The sequence below is a fragment of the Tachyglossus aculeatus genome, chromosome 7, assembly GCF_015852505.1.
Source record: "Tachyglossus aculeatus isolate mTacAcu1 chromosome 7, mTacAcu1.pri, whole genome shotgun sequence".
Taxonomy (NCBI): domain Eukaryota; kingdom Metazoa; phylum Chordata; class Mammalia; order Monotremata; family Tachyglossidae; genus Tachyglossus; species Tachyglossus aculeatus.
Window position 1 is genome coordinate 37,108,678 of NC_052072.1, and position 26,584 is coordinate 37,135,261.

General features: G+C 42.5%; 1 protein-coding gene across 13 annotated transcripts in view; it reads right to left on the reverse strand.

Annotated features, from left to right (window-relative positions):
• Positions 1-26,584, reverse strand: part of DLG1 (discs large MAGUK scaffold protein 1) — a 241,181-nt gene that overhangs the window by 65,669 nt on the left and 148,928 nt on the right. For all 13 annotated transcript variants that reach the window (XM_038749481.1, XM_038749480.1, XM_038749488.1 and 10 more), the window contains 6 exons: positions 23,038-23,088; positions 19,869-19,993; positions 12,238-12,407; positions 9,656-9,792; positions 9,259-9,403; positions 1,635-1,755 (listed from right to left, as the gene is read on the reverse strand). In XM_038749481.1, the coding sequence (XP_038605409.1) occupies positions 1,635-1,755; positions 9,259-9,403; positions 9,656-9,792; positions 12,238-12,407; positions 19,869-19,993; positions 23,038-23,088 (749 nt within the window). The remainder of the gene's footprint in view (positions 1-1,634; positions 1,756-9,258; positions 9,404-9,655; positions 9,793-12,237; positions 12,408-19,868; positions 19,994-23,037; positions 23,089-26,584) is intronic.

Here is a 26,584-nt window from a genome sequence, read left to right on the forward strand (position 1 = left end):
GGGTTCCAATCCCAGCTCCGCCACTTGTCAGCTGGGTGACTTCGGGCAAGTCACTTCACTTCTCTGGGCCTCAATTACCTCGTCTGTAAAATGGGGATTAAGTCTGTGAGCCCCACGCGGGACAACCTCATCATCATCAATCGTATTTATTGAGCGCTTACTGTGTGCAGAGCACTGTACTAAGCACTTGGGAAGTACAAGTTGGCAACATATAGAGACAGTCTCTACCCAACAGTGGGCTCAATTACCTTTTATCTACCCCAGTGCTTAGATCAGTGCTTGGCACATAGGAAGCGCTTAATAAATGCCATCATTATTATTTATTATTTTGTGAAAGAGCTGAGGCTACAGAAGTGTCTGCTGCCGAAATTCCTCAGAGATATTGTTCCATGGTCTCAAGACGTAATTGCTATCCTGACCAACTCTCTGGACACCTACCAAGGGAGAGACAGAAATTCCGCTGGCTATTACACCGGGCCACTGACTAGCCCTTAGAGGTATACAATACTGTCTCTGATCAGAGGGGAAAGGAAAGATATTCTACCATGGCAATAAACGTGATTCAAAATACATGACCAAACACAGATATGTACCAAGAATTAAATATCTTTTCTATTTACTGCACATAACGTACTTAAGTTTAAAGGTGTTATCTTTCATTCAGCCAAAAGGCAGAAGTAGCAAAGGTATTATCTAAGTTTTTACTATGTGTCATGCACCAAGCACTGGAATAAATACATTTAGACCATGGTCCTGTTCCACTACGGTCTCCACAACCTAAATGGGATCAGACAGACACACAGATCAACATCAGTGGAAAGCTAAATAAGTTACACAGAAAACAACGTAAAACAAAGCCGTTAAACATAGTTCTTGGGGGGAGAAATTCTCACAGACCTTGCCTCCTGACAGTCTACACCAAATAGACCTGCCATTATCTAGACTAAACTGAAATGGGCTCCAATTCCCCCTATTCAAGAGAAAGGAGGGTGATTAAAGCAAATTAAATTTTGTAGTGCTAGCAAGTGAGAGAGCAACTGAAAGGGGAGATTGCTACGTAAATATAACTACATATATTTAATATGTGCATCCTTAAGATCAAGTCTTAAGACCTGGGAACTAGTGTTGCCTAGTGGATAAAGAACAGGCCTGGAAGCCATGACCCGAGTTCTAACCTAGCTCCACTACTTGCGTGTTGTAAGACCTTGGGATAGTCACTTCATTTCTTCATGCCTCAGTTAGCCCCTCTGTAAAATGGGGATTAAAACTGTGAGTCCCATGTGGGACATGAAAAATGTCCAACCTGATTAGCTTGTGCCTACCCCAGTGTCTAGTATAGTGCCTGGCACATAGGGAATGCTTAAATACCATTTAAAAAAAAGGTGGTCTTATGTTTGAATGAACTGCTTTGACAAATAAAGTCAAGATTTGGTGAAAGAAAATCTTGAACTTTGGCCCCCTTTTAGTGGGAATCACTGAAGAAAATGTTTAAGGGTCTGTAGCAACACAATGGACAAATGAACAATGAATGAACCTTCAACCTGCACCCCTCCCTCACGTGTCCCCCCCACCGAGTCAAGCCCCCATACAATTCTAGTTAACCTTCAAGTGAATATGGATTTTTAGATACTAACCTGGTAATTTCATCATCTCCAAGCATCCCTTTGGAAACTGGGGAATATCTGGATGGTGATGTTGGTGTTTGCCCCAAGTAGGTAGACGGACTGACATGGTTATCCACGGCCTGAGAATAAGCTTTCAAAAATAACAAACACGCACACTTCAGTTGATGAAATCACTCCACTATAGATGCAATATAATGTCTACTTTAAAGCTGACTTGGTATAATCACCCATTTATCATTTACCTGATTAAAAACAACATGCACAATAACCAACAAATGTTCTTCAATTTGGTTAACTGTCAAAGAAAGTGAAATTAGATCAGAGTTCTGATAGGTCACTTTCACGGAAAGCACATCTGATGACAAATCTGCTATTCCCGGAATCACAGAAGCTCTTGAAGGATTTCTTTCAGAAGTGTAATATAAAACTGTTCCTAGCTCCAGTGAGCCGAATTCTTATAAAAACGCCATCTTGCCTGTACCAAATGGAAAATGCCACTATAAAAAAACGGGTGGCCCGGGCCACTAACACAAATTGGGTATCTATGAAAATTACAGCTTCGGGAAATGGAAATTTCATCCATATTGAATAAATACAAGCCTTTAAATATCTATATTGGCCTTTCACGAGGGCCATGTTGTCTAATGGACGTTTCTATCACAGTCAAATTGGGTTATCACACAACCTTTTCTTCCTCGCCCTCATTTATTTCCAGACAGGCAGCCTGTACACCAAATAATGATAATAATGATGGCATTTGTTAAGCGCTTACTATGTGGGAGGCACCGTTCTCATTGTGGAAACTTTCACACTCTCCGGCAGCTCCCTCCAGTTCCACTGCCGCCCTCCCTAGCCCTTCGATGACCTTTGCTGGAAAAATTCACTGGGTGTGAACTCACTAAAATACCCCCCTTTCTCTGAACTGCATCTTCTCCTCACTAAAATACCTCCCTTTCTCTGGTTTCCTCCTTCGCAGCTGTCTCTCAAGCAGTCTTCCATGCGCTCTCTACAGCGGCCCTTTCTAGGTTTCGCCTCTGACCTCATTCCGTCTCACCCTCGAAAGATGCTTGGCCCTACTCCTCATCCACCTTACTGCTCTCTATTTTCTTCTGCTCAAATGGCTTCTTGCTCTCCATCGTCTTCAAAGATGCTCAAGTGTCCTCGGTACTAAACATGCCTTCACTGGATTTCACTGGCACCCCTAGCCATCCCTCCCACTCCTGTCAAGCTTCCGGAATGCTCACTGCTTTTCTCGTTGCCTCGCCGCCCAATTTCTACTCAATTCCCTGCGAATTGAGGTTTTCAAACCATTCAATCCACTGAGAATGCCAGTTCCAAGGCCACGAACGGCCTCCTCGAAGTCAAGTCCAGTAGGCTCTACTCTATCCTACTCCTTGGCTTCTCTGCAGCCCGACACCGCACAGAAGGATCCGTTCCCTTCTCGGGATATTTTTAATCCTTCATGTAGCTGACCTGGTCCTCACTTGATTCTCTTATTATACTGACAACTCCTCCAGTCTCACTTCTTGACAACTCTTCCCACTTCCCACCTCTCATTAATATAAATACCGAAACGACTGACTTGAAAGGGATTTTATAGTTTGATGATCAAAGGGCAGAAGGACAGAGTTTGCATATCACAACCTTAGAAATTAGATGGTCACTGGCATTATTAATGGCGGGTGAGCCTCAAAGCTGGCACACAGAAATTTATACATCAGGGCTACAATATTATTATTAATGGACACCATTTAAGGAGAATGAACGGGAGAGATAATTGCAGCAATTTAAAGAAAGTGCCATTCATAAAGCCCGTCATAAGCTTAAATATTATTACAACAGTCAGTGCTTTCGCTTGTACAGAATGAGCAGAGGAAATCAATATTGGCAAACGTTTCCAGATAAAATGAATAAGACATGAGGATAAATCAGTTGCAGTATAAGTAACTGAGGCATAAGATTCATTAAGAGATGAATCAGAATTTAAATAGAGCTGGGAAAACCTAACCAAGAACAGCTAGGGAATATCAGTAGTCTAAGCTTATTGTGGGCAGGTAACATGTCTATCAACAATGTTGAACTGCACCCTCCCAAGCGCTTAGTACACTGCTCTGCACACAGTGAGGGCTCAGTAAATAAACTGATTGATTGATAGTGGAGAATCATAAAAATTTCAAACATCAAGACTGACTGAATTGGAAAAAAAAAAAAGCCAGAATAGCTAGGAGCAGATTAACCACACTGTAAGGGTTTTTAAGGGTGGAAAAGTCATACCAATTTTTAGAAGTCATACCAATGAAAGAAAAAACCCGCAAGGTCTAGATACAAAGGAGGGGTCCAGATATGAAATATAATGGAAATGCAAAGGACATTCAATATCTTGCCGGTAACCATAATTCGCATTTTTCAAGATAACTCTGGTGCAAATACCTAAGAACCAATTTCCTCGAGATCAGAGTTTGAAAGTCAGCCATTAATCCATGTTATAAGCCCCTCGTAAAATACAGTCCTAACCGGAATAAGTGGCTTTGAAGTCCTAAGGCAGGCTGTTCCGCATTTGGAAAAGACAGACTCTCTAGGGGCCAGATTCTCCTAGAAATGCACACGCTGGCACTACATCCAACTCTCAAATACGGAAAACAGGGTGGTTTGGGGGGCCTTTTTTTGTTCTGTTCTTATGGTATCTGTTAAGTGCTTGCTATGTGCCACGCGCTGCACAAGATAATTAGGTTGGACACCGTCCATGTTCCACATGGGGCTCACTGTCTTTAGATGAGGTAACTGAGGCACAATCAATCAACAGAATTTACAGGAGAAGTTAAGTAACTTGCCCAAGGCCACACAGCAGACACAATGTTCACATGGACGCAATGTTTCCCAAAATACCTGATTTCCAAGGAAACAGAGCTCCTTATAAAGTCAAATAGGACCCCACAAATCATAAGGGTCCTTATGTCTGTATGCATATATATATATATATATATATATATATATATATATATATATATATATATATATATATTCACACACACACACACACACACATATATATGTATATATATATATATATCCTGCATATATGTATATATGTTTGTACATATTTATTGCTCTATTTATTTATTTATCTTACTTGTGCATATCTATTCTATTTATTTTATTTTGTTAATATGTTTTGTTTTGTTCTCTGTCCCCCCCTTCTAGACTGTAAGCCCACTGTTGGGTAGGGACCGTCTCTATATGTTTCCAATTTGTACTTCCCAAGCGCTTAGTACAGTGTTCTGCACACAGTAAGTGCTCAATAAATACGATTGATTGATTGATTGATTGCTTATGGTGTTTGGACTGTCTGGACGGGCTATTGTTGGGACCGTCCCAGCAGTCACTTCCTCAGAGGAGCTTAGGGATGCTCTGCTTAGTGTCCCCAGGATGGATTAAGGACTTTGAGCCACAGCTGATTTGTCTTCCCTTCTCAACAGAGTAAAATTAAATCACCAATCAAGCGATCCAAGCTAAAACGAGACCCTTCTCAGCATCGATACTGACATCAAAATTAATCAGTGGCACTGAGTTAGTGCTACTGTGTGCCGAGCACTATACTATTTACTTGGGAATGTTCAATACAATAAAGTTGGTAGGTATGATCCCTGACCAGAAGGAACTTAATCTACTGGGGAAAACAGACATTAAAATAGATTAGAGATAGGGGAAATAGAAGAGTGTAAGGCTATGTATTTAATAATAATAACAATGATGGTATTTCTTAAGTGTTTACTACCTGCCAAGCACTGTTCTAAGCGCTGGGGTAAATACAGGGCAATCAGATCGTCCCACACGGGGCTCACAGTCTCAATCCCCATTTTACAGATGAGGTAATGGACACAGAGAAGTTAAGTGACTTGCCCAAGGTCACACAGCAGGCAAGGGGTGAAACCAGGATTAAAACCCACGACCTCCGACTCCCAAGTGTGTGACTAAGCCACACTCCTCCTCGTAAGTCCTGTGAGGCTGGGGTGAGTATCAAAGTGCGGTTCACGGGCAACACAGATGGGAAAGCGGGTAGGGGACGGTCTCTTGAAGGAGATGTGAGATGTGAAGGTGGGGAGAGTGGTGGACTACGGATTTGAAGAGGAAGGACGGGGCAAGGAGAGGGATAGACATGACTGTGCTATAGACGCAGCGTGGCTCAGTGTAAAGAGCCCGGGCTCTGGAGTCAGAGGTCATGGGTTCAAATCCCGGCTCCACCAATTGTCAGCTGTGCGACTTTGGGCAAGTCACTTCACTTCTCTGGGCCTCAGTTCCCTCATCTGGAAAATGGGGATTAAGACTGTGAGCCCCACGTGGGACAACCTGATCACCTTGTATCCCCCCAGTGCTTAGAACAGTGCTTTGCACATAGTAACTCCTTAACAAATACTATTATTATTATTATAGATGCAGCATGGCTCATTGGAAAGAGCCCGGGCTTTGGAGTCAGAGGTCATGGGTTCAGATCTCAGCTCCACCAATTGTCAGCTGTGTGACTTTGGGCAAGTCACTTAACTTCTCTGGGCCTCAGTTACCTCATCTGGAAAATGGGGATTAAGACTGTGAGCCCGCTGGGGGCCAACCTGATCACCTTGCATCCTCCCCAGCGCTTAGAACAGTGCTTTGCACATAGTAAGCGCTTAATAAATGCTATTATTATTATTATTATTATTATTATTATTATTATCAGCAGGTTGGCGTGAGAGAAGCGAAGTGTGCCCACTGGGTTGTAATGGGAGGAGATCAGCAAGTTATGTTACAAGGAGAGAGAGCAGATTGAGTATCTGAAAGCCTATGGTAAGGAATTTTTGTTTGACTGATAGAGGAGGTGCATGGGCAACGATTGGAGGGATTTGTAGGGTGGGGGGGATGGAGGACATATGGAATGAATGATTTTTCGGAAAAATCAATCGACCATGTTTGTTCGGTGCTTACTGTCTGCAGACCATTGTACTAAGCATTTCAGAGAGTACAATAAAATAGAGTTGGTGGACATGTTCCCTGACAACATTGACCTTACAGGCTAGAGGTGGGGGATGGAGAATGATACAAAATAAATAAATTCTGGCTATGTACGTAAATGCTACGAGGCGGAGGGAGGGGTGAATAAAGGGTGAAAGTCCAAGTGTAAGGATGATACAGAAGAGTGGGAGAAGAGAAAATGACAGCTTAGTTGAGGACAGTCTTTTCATAAGGCTTTGATGGCGGTGAGAACGATCGTCCGTCAGATAAGAAGAGGGAGTGTGTTTCAGGCCAGAGGCAGAAGTTGGACGAGGGGATGGTATTTAGAGGAATGAAGTGTGCAGTTTGGGTTGTAGGAGGAAATCAGGGAGGTAAGGCGGGAATGGACAAGGCAATTGAGTGCTTTAAAATCGATGGTAAGGAATTCCTGTTTGATGTGGAGGTCGATGGGCCAACACTGGAGGTTCTTGAGAAGTGGGGAAGCATGGCCTGAACCGTTTGGTAGAAAACTGATCCAGGTAGCACAGTGCAGTATGGACCTGAGTGGGGAGAGGGGAGGCAGGGAGGTCAGCAAGGAAGCTAATGAAGTACGTAATCCAGGTGGAATAGGATAAGTGCTTGGATTAACGTGGTAGCGGTTTGGACGGAGGGGAAAGGGTGGCTGTTAACAATGCTACGAAGGTTCAAGCGACAGGATTTGGTGACAGATTGAATATCTGGGTTGAATGAGGAAGATGAGTTGAGGATAATGCCAAGGTTACAGGTTTGTGAGACAGGGAGGGAGGTGGTGCTGACTACAATGAAGAGAAAGTCATGGGTGGTGAGGACAGGGATAGGGTGAGTAGAGAAGGAGTTCTGTTTTGGACATGTTAAGTCTGAGGTATCAGCAAGACTTTCTTGTAGAGATGTCCTGAAGGCAGGAGGAAATGCGAGATTGCAGAGAAAGAGAGAGATCAGGGCTATGCATGTAGATTTGGGAATCATCCCCACAGTAATGATGTTGAAGTCACAGGGACAATTTAGTTTTCCTACCATACAGGATCAAGTTATTACATAGTGATTCCCCACACCTCCCTCTGGTATTGTCTGGTACAAAAAGTCAACACAGGAAGGTTTATTAAAATGAAAGTGGAATAGTCCTAAAATGCTCAAATTAGGAAACAGTCTCCAAATAAAAAAAAATATTTAACATATGGACCCTCAAATAATGTCAGTGGCTCTAGGTGCAACAGTATCTCTTCACTGTAAAATCATGATGGAATTGTTAACCACAGGGTTATGAAAATATGCTCGAATAGAAGAGGCTGTACACAACCTTATGTATTGTAGTGTCAATTTCTAACCAGGTCTCCCTAAGGCAGTTGTGGGGTATATTATTATTATTATTATTATTATTATTATTTCTGCTTTGGCTTATTACTTTAATCAAAACTCTGCAAACTGGGGCTGGGATACTTGGAGGGTTACAAGAGAGTTACAAGGAGGTCGAGGAGATGGAATATGCAGGGCTCTGAACATGTGATTGGCAGAGGAATCTTTCCCTCTAGAATCAAAGGATTTGGCAAATTGAACAAATTAGGCTAATGGCCTCATAATAATGCTAGGTTTATCCAAAATAATATAGTAGCTGCCAGGCAGACAGAGCTAGACACATTACAATCATTTTTTCAGTAATTCGCGGGCCATTATATTTCCACATGGGTCAATTTTCTCTTCTTTTCTTTTTCCCTCCCTTGGCTATTTCACTAGATAATAGCACCAGGAGTTACATATGAATAATATGGAAGGGACTCTGTGCAATGCACTAGTTTTTCACGCTACCTGCTCATGGGCAGGACTCACCGTCAAGAGCCATTTTCAAATATAGAAATAAACTCTATTTAAAGGGAGGGAGAGAAAGTGAAGACATAGGTAGCCAATTAGTTACTGGGTAAGCAGCTGTGTTGGGGAAATGTGGCTTAAAGCTAACCGGATTCTCTGTGTATTTAGTTTCTCCCCTTAGCAAAACAATTAAAAATTAACTGAGTACACTTATCCCACCAGTCATTGTATATTATTAGACGTTCAGTATACAACCCAGTTCACAAGTTAAACATTTTCCAAGCCATCCTAAATGGGATGGCATTTCTACCACTGGATCATATAAAGTCTTTTAAATTCTAGGACCGTTGGCTCTAGAACATGCAATTTCTGGGCTCGGTATTTTTCATTTATTCATTCAATCGTATTTATTGAGCGCTTACCGTGTGCAGAGCACTGTACTAAGCGCTTGGAAAGTACAAGTTGGTAACATATAGAGACGGTCCCTACCCAGTAGCGGGCTCACAGTCTAGAAGTGGGAGACAGACAACAAAACAACACATATTAACATATTTACTCTAAGGTCTCTCCCCTTCTTACCATGGCTATCTCGATAGTCATATCATGGGAAGAAATCCATATTTTTAGTGCAGCCTACCTATAGAATAAAAATTCTGGCCCAGAATTTATAAGAGGAAGACTGCCTGAGTGTTAGTCTGCTATTAAAACACCTTTTACGCTGTTTGTCCAGTTTATAGGAGAATTCCCATTGAAGAAGCAAAACTGAAAAGAGGAAGCAACCCAAAGTTCAGAGAAAGAAAAATAAGGTGTACTGGCAGCAACTTACAATTGGTGATATCTGGTGGGGCATAACTATCATTCATGTATATGGTTGTGGGCTTAGCCACTTTCAGATAAACAAAGTCAGATGTGTTTTTTAAAGCAGTTACTGCTTCTTCATGAGTAACTTCTTCTAAGCAGACGCTGTTAACCTAAAACGGTAAACACTCCAAGCATTAGCATATAATGTCAAGTCACACATATACATGTTTCTATCCCGAAGTGCATTTTCTGAAGCACCCCTCCCTCACATGTTCCCCCCGCCCCCAAACCCCCATCCAATTCAAGTTTTTAGCGTTAGGTCTCATTGAATAGTATGGTGTAGTTTTCAACATTTAAACTTTAGGCGATTATATAGGAAAAGTCCGAAAACCATGGCAAAGGGGAAAGCAACATTTACTTACGGCTAGAAGTTTGTCTCCAATCTGAAGTTTGCCATCTTTATGCGCGGCCCCCCCTTCGATAATTTTGGTCACGTAGATGCTATTATCCCCAGGAATATGCTGATTTCCAACTCCTCCAGCTATACTGAATCCAAGTCCTATTTAGGAGACAAAGAAGTTGTGAGCGTCTGCTTGCTGGCAAGCGCAAACATTTAGACGTGCCCTGAAATCAGCATTTATAGAAACACTATTACCAAAAATGAAGCTGCAGTGGTCCTTGTAAAACCTGAGCTATAAAGAACGATAAAGGCCAGGCGCCCTTATGTCTTCCCAATATCTCTCTTCACTGCTGAACAACACAGATGCTGAATTCCCACTTTCTGACCTTGGGGTAAGTTCCAGTTCCAGGGAGCTGTGGGTCCTACTTCTGACTCTGGAGGAGGCTGAGGGGCATGAATTGGCAGTCATGGGATTCCTGATGAGACTCAAACCTGCTCTATTACTGCCCACGCATTAAACTATATGGCACTTGATTTTGCACACGTAAACTAACGTTTCTGGAAATTTCAAAGCTAAGCATTCAATGTTGACCATATGCAAGGTGAATGTCCTCACTCTCCCACCTCACAAAGCTCCTGCCCTGCCCGTAATTAAAAATATTCTGAAATTCCAAGGTGACTTTCTCTATAACCCATCCTGGATTCTCCAAAAATGTAATCTACACATCTCACTGCCATTCACCAAGACATGCCTCCACAAATGCAAATACAGAAAGCTCCTGCCCTGCCCGTAATTAAAGATACTCTGAAATTCCAAGGTGACTTTCTCAATAACCCATCCTGGATTCTCCAAAAATATAATCTACACATCTCACTGCCATTCACCAAGATATGCCTCCACAAATGCAAATACCCACTCAGCGTATCTGGAATATGTGATCAGTTATTCAGAGTGGGGTTTTTTTCTACCTTTCAAAAAACAAGGACCCTGAACTGCCGAAAGCCTGGTGGGGCTGAACTGGATAAAGGAAGATGATTCCTCAAAAACACCGATCTTAGGTGCCAGAAAGAGGAGGTAGATTTTGGCAATGGCAAGATACCCCCTTTTCTGGGATTGCCAACTTCCTAAATGGGGGAAAAAAAAAAAAAACAAAAAACCAAAATAACCCACAAACTATGTATGTTAAAAGCATACCACAAGGTTAATCATACATAAGGGACTTAAATGATTAGAAAATTTGTGAAATCTAATATTAAATGCCATTTTATAATGGAAATATCTTTGCAACTGAAAAAAAAAAGATTTAGGTAACTACAGTGCTATAAACCATTCCCTCTTGCTCGGAACAGTAAAACTGAACTAAGTATTCATGTCAACCCTGTGAATGAGGAAGAATCAAATATCCTAATCGAATACGCAAGTTGTAGGTTTAAGAAACCATCAGCATTAAAGCAATTTTTCCACCTGTAAAAAGCATATTTCAATCTGCTATGGAAGGTGTTCCTAAAGTACAAAAACGGCAGAATCGATCCAAAGTAGAAAATTATTTTCTAACCGTCCCATACAGTCTGACTGGTTCTTGCTCCTCCCCAACCTTTGTGTTTTCTACCCATACAAAGGCAGACTATGATGTGTTATGACCAGTTTTTTGAGCGAGAGTGGTGCGTGGGTGTGTTTAAAACATTCAAAGATCCTGCTGAGATCTGGCAAGAAAATTAATCCATCTTATATATCGAGCACTCACTGTGTGCAGCCCGCTGTACTAAGCGCTTGGGAGAGTGCGATGTAACAGCCACATTCAGAGAAGGAAACAAGGAACTACATTTCCCAGGAACAGAGGGGCCCACTCTATCTTTTTTTGCATCAGAGTGTGCAAGTCCTCTGAGATTCCTTGGCAAAGGTAAAGACATATATCTCCCTTTCCCTCTTTTTTCTCTACTGGAGCTGCTTGAGTGAAGAGAGGTCTCACCTAGCTCTGCAAAACTGTTTTCACAAGGGTAAGAAAGTCACGTCCCGCAATAAAGATGATGGGAAGGAAGGCCAGGGAAGAGGGTGTTGATGATCTATGTTGGAGTTTTTCTGGTGTAAACCATAGTTGGTGGCTTAAAATTCTTTAATTTGCAATTACTTCCCCGCATTAGTTTCAAAAGAACCGGATTAAAATATAATTCATTATCACACAAATGTAATCCCAGTTTTGTGGTCAAAGTAGTTCAGGCTGAGTTTCCTCTCAGACTTTGGCCAGAACACTTAACTCTTCTTCCTTTTGAGTGCCTGGATGTGTGAAGGGCTACCGATCTTCTCATTCTAAGCATTTTAGCAAGGTCACTTTTATAATTGTCTAGTTTTTCATTCTAATCTCTGCGTCTCCACCTTTCTCCCTTTTCAACCAGCTCAGCTGATGGGGGAACAGAATCTCACTGTTAATGTGAAACCAATTTCATTAAGATCTTAAGCTATACAACGAAACATTTACCTGCGAAGGGAACAAATAGCTACTAGAAACAAGTCCAAAATTTGCTATTTCAAAGGCTTTGTACTTCAGTTTGGTAAAAAGGGTTTTTTTTTTTTTTCCAGCAATGCACTCCATACTTCTTCCATACCTTTAGGACCTTTTACGAGCTTTATCTCCATTATCTTTTCTGTGACTGGTTTCCGTCTTTTGACATACAACCGCACAATAGATCCTGCTTCTTTCAAAGCTTCAACCGCTTTGCTATGTGTCACATCCCGGACATCAACTTCGTTTACTCGTAATATACAATCATTAACCCTGAGAAAAGATGATTTGATGAGTTGAAATACACAGTGTACCTGAATATACCATCAACCACACAACAGATGTTGAATATTGGGGGCGCTTGCTTAAACTGCAGAGACGCGTTAAAGAATGGCATTTTTCTACACAACTTTCACTGAACTATTTTCAATTGTATTTCAGGAACACCTGATTGGCCAAGAGAGGATGATCTAAGTTTTAAGAGAGGAAAACATACAAAAAAAATCATTCCATAACATTCACTCATCGTATTTATTGAGTGCTCACCGCGTGCAAAACACTGTATACTAAGCACTTGGAAGAGTACAATATAACAATAATAAATCAATCAATCAATCAATCGTATTTATTGAGTGCTTACTATGTGCAGAGCACTGTACTAAGCGCTTGGGAAGTACAAATTGGCATCACATAGAGACAGTCCCTACCCAACAGTGGGCTCACAGTCTAAAAGGGGGAGACAGAGAACTGAACCAAACATACCAACAAAATAAAATAAGTAGGATAGAAATGTACAAGTAAAATAAATAAATAGAGTAATAAATATGTACAACCATATATACATATATACTGGTGCTGTGGGGAAGGGAAGGAGGTAAGACGGGGGGATGGAGAGGGGGACGAGGGGGAGAGGAAAGAAGGGGCTCAGTCTGGGAAGGCCTCCTGGAGGAGGTGAGCTCTCAGCAGGGCCTTGAAGGGAGGAAGAGAGCTAGCTTGGCGGATGGGCAGAGGGAGGGCATTCCAGGCCCGGGGGATGACGTGGGCCGGGGGTCGATGGCGGGACAGGCGAGAGTGAGGTACGGTGAGGAGATTAGCGGCGGAGGAGCAGAGGGTGCGGGCTGGGCTGGAGAAGGACAGAAGGGAGGTGAGGTAGGAGGGGGCGAGGTGATGGACAGCCTTGAAGCCCAGGGTGAGGAGTTTCTGCCTGATGCGCAGATTGATCGGTAGCCATTGGAGGTTTTTGAGGAGGGGAGTAATATGTCCAGAGCGTTTCTGGACAAAGATAATCCGGGCAGCAGCATGAAGTATGGATTGAAGTGGAGAGAGACACGAGGATGGGAGATCAGAGAGAAGGCTAGTGCAGTAGTCTAGACGGGATAGGATGAGAGCTTGAATTAGCAGGGTAGCGGTTTGGATGGAGAGGAAAGGGTGGACACATTCCCCATCCACGAGCTTAAAGTCTAGAGGACGAGCTCACAACCAGTAAGCGCAGAGAAGCAGCGTGGCACAGTGGATAAAACACGGGTCTGGGAGTAGGAAGGTCATGGGTTCTAATCCCGGCTTGGCCACTTGTCTGCTGTGTGACCTTGGGCAAGACACTTCACTTCTCTGGGCCTCAGTTCCCTTATCTGTAAAATGGGGATTAAAACTGTGAGCCCCCCGTGGGACAATCTGACCACCTTGGAACCTCCCCAGCACTTAGAACAGTGCTTTGCACATAGTAAGCACTTAATAAATGCCATCATTATTATTATTATTATTCTCTGTGCCTCAGTTATATGTAAAATACGGCAATGAAAAAATATGACTGAATGTATAAAATGGGGATTGAGACTGTGAGCCCTAATGGGATGGGGACTGGGACTGCGTCCAACCCGATTTGCTTGTATCCACTCTGGCACTTAATACAGTGCCTGCCACATAGTAAGTGCTTAAATACCATAATTATTATTATTACAACCACATGCCTGGCAAACTAGTATGAAACCCTGTGGCTTCTTCTGCAATGTTATACCTACTGGCATGAAAGAATCCTGGATTCTTTCACGTCTAGACTGTGAGCCCACTGTTGGGTAGGGACTGTCTCTATATGTTGCCAACTTGTACTTCCCAAGCGCTTAGTACAGTGCTCTGCACACAGTAAGCGCTCAATAAATACGATTGATTGATTGGATGCCAATACCTCTGTTGCCTATTCTACCCTATTTGCTTTACAACTTTGTATTAGACCCCATCCAAAAACCACAGGTCCTATTCTCTGGCACTGAAGCCTACCAATAATTTTCATCCTGGGCTTCATTTTTCGGCACGTCAATTAATGTCTGCTGTATACACCAAAACACCCCAGATATTTATTTATATTAATGTCTATCTCCCCCTTCAGACTGTAAGCTCATTGCGGGAAGCGTATTTAACTACTACTTCTGTCGTACTGTACCCTCCCAAGCACTTAGTACAGTGCTCTGCACCCAGTTAGTGCTCAACAAACAACACTGATGGGCCTCACTGCTTAAATAAACACTAGGACATTGTTCTACTGTACTTTCCCAAGTGCTTAGTACAGTGCTCGGCACACTGTAAGCACTTAATAAATATGACTGACTGAATGAATGACATCTCTCGTAATTCAGTTTTGCTAATCCTACTGTCCAATATTAAGTAGAAATTATTCTAGGCAGTGGGAGAACTATGGTGATTACATTCCCAAGCGCTTAGTAGAGTGCTCTGCACACGGTAAGCGCTCAATAAATACGACTGATTGATTGATACACTTCTCCCCGCCCCCTAGACTATAAATTCATTATGGGCAGGTGCTGTGTCTGTTAATTGTTATACTATACTCTCCCAAGCGCTTAGTACAATGCTCTGCACAGGTAAGCACTCAATAAATACAGCTGAGTGAATGAACTTAGCAAATTGGCAGGCTTGCTTTTTTGAGATCATCATCATCAATCGTATTTATTGAGCGCTTACTATGTGCAGAGCACTGTACTAAGCGCTTGAGATGAACATTGTGCAGTCTTTTGGGGGAAGGTGAGGGGCAGCCGAATTACACGATCAACAGGAGTGCTCCACCTGTGACTTTACACGGGACAGATCATTTTATTTTTCAATCACCTTGTCCAATTATTACCTGGGCATGTTATTTATCTGAAATCAGGTATTTTAAGGTCTAAAGTCGTTTAGTTGAAATGTTGGGTAAGTACTATTCAAATAAAGGGTGACCTTAAATTATTACTCATTTACTTCTACTCTCGAAACAATCTCACAGAAAGTCTGGCATGCAAATGTTGACAACAAAATAATAATGACGGCATTTATTAAGCGCTTACTATGTGCAAGGCACTGTTCTAAGCGCTGGGGTAGATGCAAGGTAATCAAGTTGTCCCACCTGGGGCTCACAGACTTAATCCCCATTTTCCAGCTGAGGGAACTGAGGCCCAGAGAAGTGAAGTGACTTGCCCAAAGTCACACAGCTGACAAGTGGCGGAGCCGGGATTTGAACCCCCGACCTCCGACTCCAAAGCCCGAGCTCTTTCCACTGAGCCACGCTGCTTCAGGAGACACTGCTTCCAGACACAGGATTAATAATGGATGGCTAAAGTCATTTCAATTCTCAAATAACTACTATTGTTTTCGGTTTCCATTTGTACAGTATGTGTCTGAAATCCTCATGTAAATTCTCCTAAGCATTAAACTTCTTATTTTCGTTAATAGTGTGAGGCAGGGGTTTTAGAGAAACCAGCTACTACCGAAGATGATAAATTCAAGGCTCCTGCATTCCTGAAAAGGGGCCCTGGAGGCAGATTAGACCTTACCAGACTTGGAGAGACCTGCACTTTGGACCCTGTGCCTTGGGGATGCACGAGGATAGGAGAAAATGGCATTTACCACAATGCTTCTGAGTTGCCTAAGGATGTGCCAAAATTGTCACTAATCTCATTGAGAACACCTGAAACCATCTGGGGTAAGATTATTACTGATCTTGTTTCAATGATGGAGACGACACACGCAATATACTGCCATTTCTTCTAGGATTTTATCTGGAACAAAAGCAAACTGCTCAGCACCGCGCTAATGGAGAAGTTAAAGTTAGCACCCTTTCACTAAGTCTGTCGAATCATTTCCAAGAATGGTAAGCAAAATCATTTACAATACAATGATGTCAGAAAATGTTGTGCTTACTAGAATAAAAAGGCAGTAAATTAACAACCTGAGTACATGAGTACATCAACAACATGGCTCGGGAGTTAGAGGTCATGGGTTCTAATCCCAGCTCCGCCACTCGTCAGCTGTGTGACCTTGGGCAAATCGCTTCACTTCTCTGGGCCTCAGTTCCCTCATCTGGAAACTGGGGATGAAGACTGTGAGCCCCATGTGGGACAACCTGATCACCTTGTATCCTCCCGGCGCTTAGAACGGCGCTCCACACATAGTAAGCGCTTAACGGATGCCATCGTCATTATTAGAAGAAACGAGCCCGACAAAACTCTGGATAACCTTGGTAATTGAGGGCAGGCAGTGGGGATTATTTTATCTAGTCACATTTCTGCAAAGGGGGATCAGAAGTCTGCATCTCCCCAGAGGTTGAGCACAACCAAGCAGGTATTAAAATGACATGTACTCATTAAGTGGTATTTGTGTTTACTTAGTACCAAGCACTTTATTAGGCCCTGGGGTAGATACAAGATTAAGTGCATCTGTGGCTCTACAAAAGGCTCTACAAGTGCAGATGACTGCATTTTCCTGCTACACTGAGTCTGCCTATAAAATTCTGGGTGATGGTCCTGCAGAATCCAGCATAACGGAAAATTTGCATTGTACTCATCATGCCTGACACTGCAAATTAATCCCTACCTCCTTTCCCTCCCCACAGCACCTGTATATATGTACGTACGTATTTATTACTCTATTTTATTTGTACATACAGTAAGCGCTCAATAAATACGATTGATGATGATGATATAGAGAAGCAGCGTGGCTCAATGGAAAGAGCCCAGGCTTTGGAGTCAGAGGTCAGGGGTTCAAATCCCGGCTCCGCCACTTTTCAGCTGTGTGACTTTGGGCACGTCACTTAACTCCTCTGGGCCTCAGTTCCCTCATCTGTAAAATGGGGATGAAGACTGTGAGCCCCCCGTGGGACAACCTGATCACCTTGCATTTCCCCCAGCGCTTAGAACAGTGCTTTGCACATAGTAAGCGCTTAATAAATGCCATCATCATCATCATCATATTTATTCTATTTATTTTATTTTGTTAATATGTTTTGCTTCGTTGTCTGTCTCCCCCTTCTAGACTGGGAGCCCACTGTTGGGTAGGGATCGACTCTATATGTTGCCAACTTGTACTTCCCAAGCGCCTAGGACAGTGCTCTGCACACAGTAAGCGCTCAATAAATGCGATTGAATGAGTGAATGAATGAATGAAATAACCATTTCTCACAACACTACGTTGTATTCAGAAAGGCCCACATTGTTGGAAGGACGTTCCCTGATTCTACAGTCATGCTTTAGCCAAAATGAGCAGTTAAAAGCACATTATGGTAGGGTGGAGTATTCACTGAAGTCCCTCTGTCACTTGCATAAAGTCTTGCCAACCGTGGCTTCATCTTTGTTATTCTCAGTAGCACCCAAATCAAGTAGGAGCTCAAAAAGCAGCGTGGCCTAGTGGAGACAGCCTGGGTGTCAGGACCTGGGTTCTCGTCTGCTGTGTGACCTTGGTCAAGTCACTTCACTTCTCTGTGGCTCAGTTACCTCATCTGTAAAATGAGGACTAAGACTGTGAACCCCGTGAGGGACATGGACTGTGCCCAAACTGATGACCTTGTATCTACTCTTAGATTACCTTGTATCTACCTTAGTACAGTGCTAAGCGCTTAGTACAGTGCTAAGCGCTTAGTTCAGTGCTAAGCGCTTAGTACAGTGCTCTGCACACAGTAAGCGCTCAATAAATACGATTGACTGATTGATCTACTCTTGTGCTTAATACTGTGACTGGCACACAGTACGCTCTATGCCAACCGTTTCTTAAAAAAAATACCAATAATGATGTGTACTTCCCAAGCGCCAACTCGTACTTCCCAAGCGCTTAGTACAGTGCTCTGCACACAGTAAGCGCTCAATAAATACGATTGATTGATTGATTGGTTGATGAGTGAATAATGAAGAGAAGCAGCGCGGCGCAGAGGACACAGCACGGGCCTGGAGTTGGAAGGTCATGGCTTCTCATCCCAGCTCTACCAATTCATTCATTCAATCGTATTTATTGAGCGCTTCCTGTGTGCAGAGCACTGTACTAAGCGCTTGGGAAGTCCAAGTTGGCAACATAGAGAGACGGTCCCTACCCAACAGTGGGCTCACAGTCTAGAACGGGGAGATAGAGAACAAAACCAAACATATTAACAAAATAAAATAGAATAAATATGTACAAATAAAATAGAGTAATAAATACGTACAAACATATATATATATATACAGATATATACATATACCAATGGTCTGCCGTGTAACCTTGTGCAAGTCATTTCCCTTCTCTGTACCTGTTACCTCACCTGTAAAATGGGGATCAAGACTGTGAGCCCCAAGTGGGACTATTTATTTATTTATTTATTTATTCTACTTGTACATATCTATTCTATTTATTTTATTTTGTTAGTATATTTGGTTTTGTTCTCTGTCTCCCCCTTTTAGACTGTGAGCCCACTGTTGGGTAGGGACTGTCTCTATATGTTGCCAATTTGCACTTCCCAAGCGCTTAGTACAGTGCTCTGCACCTAGTAAGCGCTCAATAAATACGATTGATGATGATGATGATGACTGGAACTGAATCCGACCTGATTATCTTCTATCTTCCCCAGCACTTAGAACAGTGCTTGGCACAGAGTAAGTGTTTAGCCAGAACCATCACTATTATCACCCCTTTCATTTAAACTGCACAATGATAAGTTTTTTCAAAAGTCTCCCAGGTGTTTACTTTAAACGCTTTACTACTTTCTGATGATTTAGGTTAGGAAAACATCTGAAAAGACTAAGCTTTACTGTGTTACTCAAAGGGCTGCACACTGAGGAAAAAAAAAAAACGATTATAAAGGAAGAAAACAAATATTGAATCTACCTCCTACCCATGTTAATGAGAGTGCTAAATGATCCTGCAAATAAGATTCATGAAAATAGAAGGGCAATATATAAAAAGACCCCGGGGAGCAACTTCATTCAAAGCAAAAATTTTCAGGAAAAGAACAAGTCTAAGGATAATTTAATTCGGTATTATTAAATTCTGGTCCATTTCTTTTAGGTCTGAGTTCCATTCATTTTCTTTGAATTCCTGGAGGCAAGGCCAGCGTGGTACTATAGTCAGACGGCAAATTAGAATAATTAAGAAAACGGTACTGATAAAAGAGGGAGTATTACTTTCCAAAATATCTGTAGACATTCGATAACTGATTTCTAATCTGTACCCAAATATTAACCAAGTATTAAGAAAAAGTCAAATATTTGTAAAATAACGCATGGGGTGTCTACCCAAGAAGACTCATTTAATAACATCTTCAAGCAATACATCAAATCTTTAGTAAATCTTAGTTCACCTTACCTGAGAACCTATTTGGCAATTTTAATGTTTCCTTACCAAGCTGGTATTAGGAAAAAAGAAATGAAAAGCTGCAACCATTCTGGGCCCATTACATTTCAATGAAAGGGGAGGACTTCTGCATCGTAACATGAACGGCCAACCTACCGTAATCTTCCATCCTGTGCAGCTGCTCCGCCGGCAATGATTTTCGTAATGAAAATACTTGAATCATCTCCAATGTGGGGGTTGTCTGTGCCACCTGCAATGCTAAAACCCAGCCCTGAATTTCCCTGAAAAACAATTCAATTTGCTTTTAAGTAATTGATTTTTTTTTTAAATGTTAAAACAATTAAGCCGTAAGACGGAATTTCTAGCTTTGAAACTGGAATTATTTTCTACAACTAAAAAGCATTCACTACAAAAATTTCAATAGTATGGCATACAGTTACCTTTACAATGATCAGAATTAGCAGGGTGGTATACATCCCGTACCCCAGTAAGTGCCAGATGATAATGATAACAGTAATAGTAATAATGTTAATAATAATAATGACAATAATAATACTACTACTTCAGCAGGGATGTGTCTACCAACTCTGTTGTACTGTACCCTCCCAAGCACTTAGTACAGGCCTCGGTAGGTAATATGTGCTCAATAAATCAATCGATGGCATTTATTGAGTGCTTATTAAGTGCAGAGCACTGTACTAAGTGCTCGGGAGGGTACAATACAACAGAATTAGCAGACACAATCCCTGCCCATTAAGAGCTTACAGTCTAGAGGGAGCTTACAGTCCTTGGTTGATTGACAGGAGAAGAAAACAATACTATAGTGGGGGAGGCAATCTAATAAAATCCACATTATTTTTTAACATACGGTACACTCAACTTATTTTAACTTTGAAACTGACAGATTTTTCACAATGTGTCCTTTTCCGAATGATGGGGAATATTCACAGAATATGGCGAAAGACCAATAATTTATCTGCAACAATGTTGTACTAGGAAATTATATAGCTTGTCCATTGACAAGATACATAGTTGGTGTTTCTGTGGAGCTGCAAATTGGTACTACCATTCATTCTATCGTATTTACTGAGCGCTTACTGTGTGCAGAGCACTGTACTAAGCGCTTGGGAAGTACGAGTCGGCAACATACAGGGACGGTCCCCACCCAACAACGGGCTATTATGACATGATGTTACTCGGACTGATAAAGTGAATCCCATCTCAGATGGCTACGTTGGTGTTGTGGGGTGCTGAGGTTTGTAGCTGTCGGTGGCTGCTTGGACATTTTCTTTTAGGGCATTTATTTAGAATTTTTTCAGGCCGCAGTCAGTCAGCTGTTGCCTTCTCCTCTCCACATAACCAGCCTCTCGAAGGTCCCCGGGATTTCAGGATTAGCTCCAGGATTTCGGGCTTGGTGGTAATACTACTGATCAAGAATCTGAATGAGAGAACTGCGAAAGGTCAAAGCTCTTCTGCATGGCCTCTGTACTGCTTCACTGCTACGGCCTCGTCCCCTGCTACCAGATGATGGAGAAGGAGCTGGAGAGAACGGGAGATGAAGCCAGGGAGGGGGCTGTCCCGTTTGGCCACAACAGGTCATGGACAAGTTCGGTTCCGGTGGTCTGTAAAACCGTAAGCTCCTTGATGCTAGGGACTGTGTCTACCAACTCTCGATCGATCAATGAGTTGCATTTATTGAGCGTTTACTGTGTGCAGGGCGCTGAACTCTGCCAGACTGTCCCAAGGGGAAAGGAAAGGAAAGGAAAGGAAAGGAAAGGAAAGGAAAGGAAAGGAAAGGAAAGGAAAGGAAAGGAAAGGAAAGGAAAGGAAAGGAAAGGAAAGGAAAGGAAAGGACAGGACAGGACAGGACAGGACAGGACAGGACAGGACAGGACAGGAAAGGACAGGAACTCTGCCATACTCTTCCAAGGGGAAAGGAAAGGAAAGGAAAGGAAAGGAAAGGAAAGGAAAGGAAAGGAAAGGAAAGGAAAGGAAAGGAAAGGACAGGACAGGAAAGGACAGGAACTCTGCCGTACTCTTCCAAGGGGAAAGGAAAGGAAAGGACAGGACAGGACAGGACAGGACCTCTGCTGTACTCTCCCAAGGGGAAAGGAAAGGAAAGGAAAGGACAGGACAGGACAGGACAGGACAGGACCTCTGCCGTACTCTCCCAAGGGGAAAGGAAAGGAAAGGACAGGACAGGACAGGACAGGACAGGACAGGACAGGACAGGGAAAGGAAAGGAAAGGAAAGGAAAGGAAAGGAAAGGAAAGGAAAGGAAAGGAAAGGAAAGGAAAGGAAAGGAAAAGAAAGGAAAGGAAAGGAAAGGGAAAAGGAAAGGTAAGGAAAAGGAAAAGGAAAGGAAAGGCTACTACAGGCCTAAGGGCAGCATAAGGATAGGGAGGACATAAGTGCTATAGGAGGCGGGAGAGGACAAGTTAAGGCTGGAGATGACCTGGTCATCAGCAAGTGGAGGAATGACCGACTAATTTACTTCATAAAAAAGTAAACTCTGCCACACTCTCATACACAAAGGTTTGTTATTAATAGGAACTGTGATAGGAAAATCCTCTCGAACGTAAAAGTTGTTTTACAGTACAGAACTTGAACGGTTTTTGAAAAAGTCTATGAAAATCACTTTGGGAACAAAACATTCAAAATTTTGACCTGGAAAAAGGTCCTTTTCGTAATAAAGCTCATTAGAACTCAAGGTAGATCGTTCCACCTAACACCAAAAAAGACCACACATTAAAGATAAAATTGCAAATCAGAAGCAAAGAAGGTTTCAAATATAACAGCACACTGCCTCAAATGCTATAACTAGGCATTTATAAACTTTATTTTACATTTATAAACTTTATTATCATTTTTCGAAAGATCACATTATAGAAATGTTATTAGAAATTCTCATTTCTAAACTTTCGGCAACAGAAAATAAATTACTGGTCAAAATTACTTCAGAAATTTTTGACTACTAAATAATTTGTTTTGTGGCCATATAAAATATCTCTGTAGACTCCTTACACATCTTTAACTGGTTTAACTAGTACCTACAGAGAAATTAAAAAGCTCTAAATCCTCACAACTGGATAAATCTCAGAAATAATCTTCATTTACTTTTCTCTAATGCTGCACAATGAAAATCCTTAACACGTTCATTCAATCGTATTTATTGAGCGCTTACAGTGTGCAGAGCACTGTACTAAGCGCTTGGGAAGTACAAGTCGGCAACAAATAGGGACGGCCCCTATCCAACAATGGGATCACAGTCTAGAAGGGGGAGACAGACAACAAAACAAGCAGACATCTTGTTGGGTATATTTACCCGTTCAAGTGTGATTTCTTCATATTCATAATCTGCGTCGGTGCCATTGACCTAACAGAAAAAAAAAAAGGATCGTCAATGATAAAATGCTTTCAAAAAGGTAGAATGGGAGGAGCTTTTGAATGCTGAATGACTCTCAATATTTAGAATGATACTGATTGAATAATCTACTGCTTTACAACATGGAAATAAATTTTTATTAATCCCTAGTAACAGAATACTTGGCTTCGGTCACTGGCGTGTTCACCACCAAGTTGACAGCTGGACGACGGGGTTTCTTTCTTTTTTACCTTATCATTTTTCTGGCCATTGAAATCTGGTGGCAGAAGGGGTGATGGGGGGGTGAGACTGAAGATGGGAAAAAGAGAAGAATGAAGCTGCAGTTGGGTAAGGGCTGTGAAGCAAGTTAATTAATCAAACTTCCCCACAGCACCTGTATATACGTTTGTACATATTTATTACTCTATTTATTCATTTTACCTGTACATATCTATTCTATTTATTTTATTTTGTTAGTATGTTTGGTTTCGTTCTCTGTCTCCCCCTTTTAGACTGTGAGCCCACTGCTGGGTAGGGGCTGTCTCTATATGTTGCCAACTTGGACTTCCCAAGCGCTTAGTCCACTGCTCTGCACACAGTAAGCGCTCAATAAATACGATTGATTGATTGATGAGGGCTTACCATTCACTCAATCGTATTTATTGAGCGCTTACTGTGTGCAGAGCACTGCACTAAGAGCTTGACAGTACAACGGAATCAGCAGGCACATCCCCCGCCCATAACGAGCTGCTAATAAAAAGAAACTTCAATCAATCAATCAATCGTATTTATTAAGCGCTTACTGTGTGCAGAGCACTGTACTAAGCGCTTGGGAAGTACAAGCCGGCAACATAGAGAGACAGTCCCTACCCAACAGTGGTATTGCGGCTCCATGTTGGGGAGGAGAGGGGAGATCCTGAGGGGCCCAGGGGGACCCAAGAGATGGATGCCAAGGCTTGAGTGGATGGGGACACGTATGCACGTAGCAGGGAAATAAAAAGAAAAGTTTAAAGAGGGTGGAGCAGCGTGGGAGAGAAGGGGAATTATCAGCATTAATGGCATTTATTGAGTGCTTACCCTAGCACTGCACTAGACTGTGAGCCCGCTGTTGACCGTCTCTATATGTTGCCAACTTGTACTTCCCAAGCGCTTAGTACAGTGCTCTGCACCCAGTAAGCGCTCAATAAATACGACTGAATGAATGACAATACAACTGAGTTAGCCGACAGACTCGCTGCCCACAGCGAGCCTACAGCCCAGGAGGAGTTGTTGACGACAGCCAACATGTCCACTTGATTTGGGATAAAGTTCAAGTAGAATACCTTATTTTGGAAACTAACTCAATGTAAAGACTGCAATGCAGTTATATTAGCCGTCTGCAACTGAATAAGTACACTACTCTAGGCAATTCTGGCAAAAATAAGGTTTCCAACCATGGTTTAGGAACCAATTCCCCATTGATAACATTGTCCCTCTGGGAAAATTGGCTCCTACTATGTTCTGACTACAAAGAAACAACTGTGTGGCAGTTCAAGGGCTGACCGTAAACACATTTATTAAAAGAATAAAGAATTTCTGAGCAGAGGTGATGCCCAACATGCAAATTCAGCTGTTGTCGGAGTTGAAGTTAATCATGATAATGTAATAATAACAGCTGATGGATTTGTTAAGTGCTTATTATCAGCCAAGCACTGTACTAAGTGTTTGGGTAGATGCATGAAAATCATGTTGGACAGAGTCCTTGTCCCACATGGGGCTTGCAGACTAAGTAGGAGGGAGACCCAGGATTGAATTCCCATTATACAGATGAGAAAACAAACACAGAGAAGTTAAGGAACCTGCCAAGGTCACACAGCAGACAAATGGCGGAGTCAGGATTAGAATTTAGGTCCTTCTGACTCCCAATCCCTCTCCTCCTTCTAACTTTCCCATCACAGTCAATACTACTCAATTAATTAATTAATCAATCACTCAATGGCATATATTGAGCATTTACTGCATGTAGAGCGCCATACTAAGAATTTAGGATTGTACAACACCGGAGTTGACAGATGCCATCCCTACCGACAAGGAGTTCACAGTCCCCAGGTACAGGCAGTCATTACAATAAATTACAGATTACAGAATAAGTACGTAACTGCTCTGGGGCCGGGGTGAATATGAAGTGCTCTAAGGGGAATAATAATAATAACAATAATAATAATAATGGCATTTATTAAGCGCTTACTATGTGCAAAGCACTGTTCTAAGCGCTGGGGAGGTTACAAGGTGATCAGGTTGTCCCATGTGGGGCTCACAGTCTTAATTCCCCATTTTACTGAGGTACAGAGAAGTGACTTGCCCAAAGTCACACAGCTAAGTGGCAGAGCTGGGATTCGAACCCATGACCTCTGACTGCTCATTCCACTGAGCCACGCTAAGTGCACAGTCGATGGCACAGGGGAAGGCTCATGGGGAAAATGAGGGCTTAGTCAGGGAAAGCCTCTCAGAGGATACGTGATTTTAGGACGGTTCTGAAGGTGAGCAGAGTGGTGGACTTTTGGGCCTGAAGGAGGAGGGAGTTTTGGGCTTGAGGAATAATCAATCAATAAATCAATCGTATTTACTGAGCACTTACTGTGTGCAGAGCACTGTACTAAGCGCTTGGGATGTCCAAGTTGGCAACATATAGAGACAGTCCCTACCCAACAGTGGGCTCACAGTCTAAAATAATGTGAGCAAGTGGTCAGCAATGGGCTAGATGAGATCGGGTTCCAGAGAGGAGTGAGGTGTGTGGATTGGGTTATAGCAGAGGATTAACGAGGGATAGGTAGGGGTGAGAGAGTTGATGGAGTGATTTAGCACTGATGGGAAGGAATTCCTGCTTGATGTGGAGGTAGATGGGCCACTATTGGAGACTTCTGAGGACTGAGGAGATAAGGCCTGAATGATTTTTTGAAAAATAATCTGCAGCAGAGTGAAGTATGGACGAGGGATAGGTAGGGGTGAGAGAGTTGATGGAGTGACTTAGCATTGATGGGAAGGAATTCCTGCTTGATGTGGAGGTAGATGGGCCACTATTGGCGATTTCTGAAGACTGAGGAGATAAGGCCCGAATGATTTTTTGAAAAATAATCTGCAGCAGAGTGAAGTATGGACTGGAGAGGGGAGAGACAGGATGCAGGAGGTCGATGCAATCAGTCACTAAACTGCTACTTCCTCAGCCTCCCTGGGAACAGCACCAGGGCACTAACCAGCATGCCTGCCCCAACCTGAGCTGCAAAGGTTCGGCCCAGGGCGGTACTCGAGACTCCTATTTTAGGTCTTCTGCCTTCAGCCCCATCAACTTCCATTCTCCTTCCGATGACGGTGCTGACTTTCTTTCGCTGGTGGTCCAGTTCGGCCTTGTCGTTGGTCTCCTTGAAACACCACCCCATTTCCTTTGCGCCAGAAGCTCACGACCACGGTGTCAAACCTCAATTCCTCACACTCAGCCTGACGCGAAATCCTGCCTGTTTTTCGTCAGCGA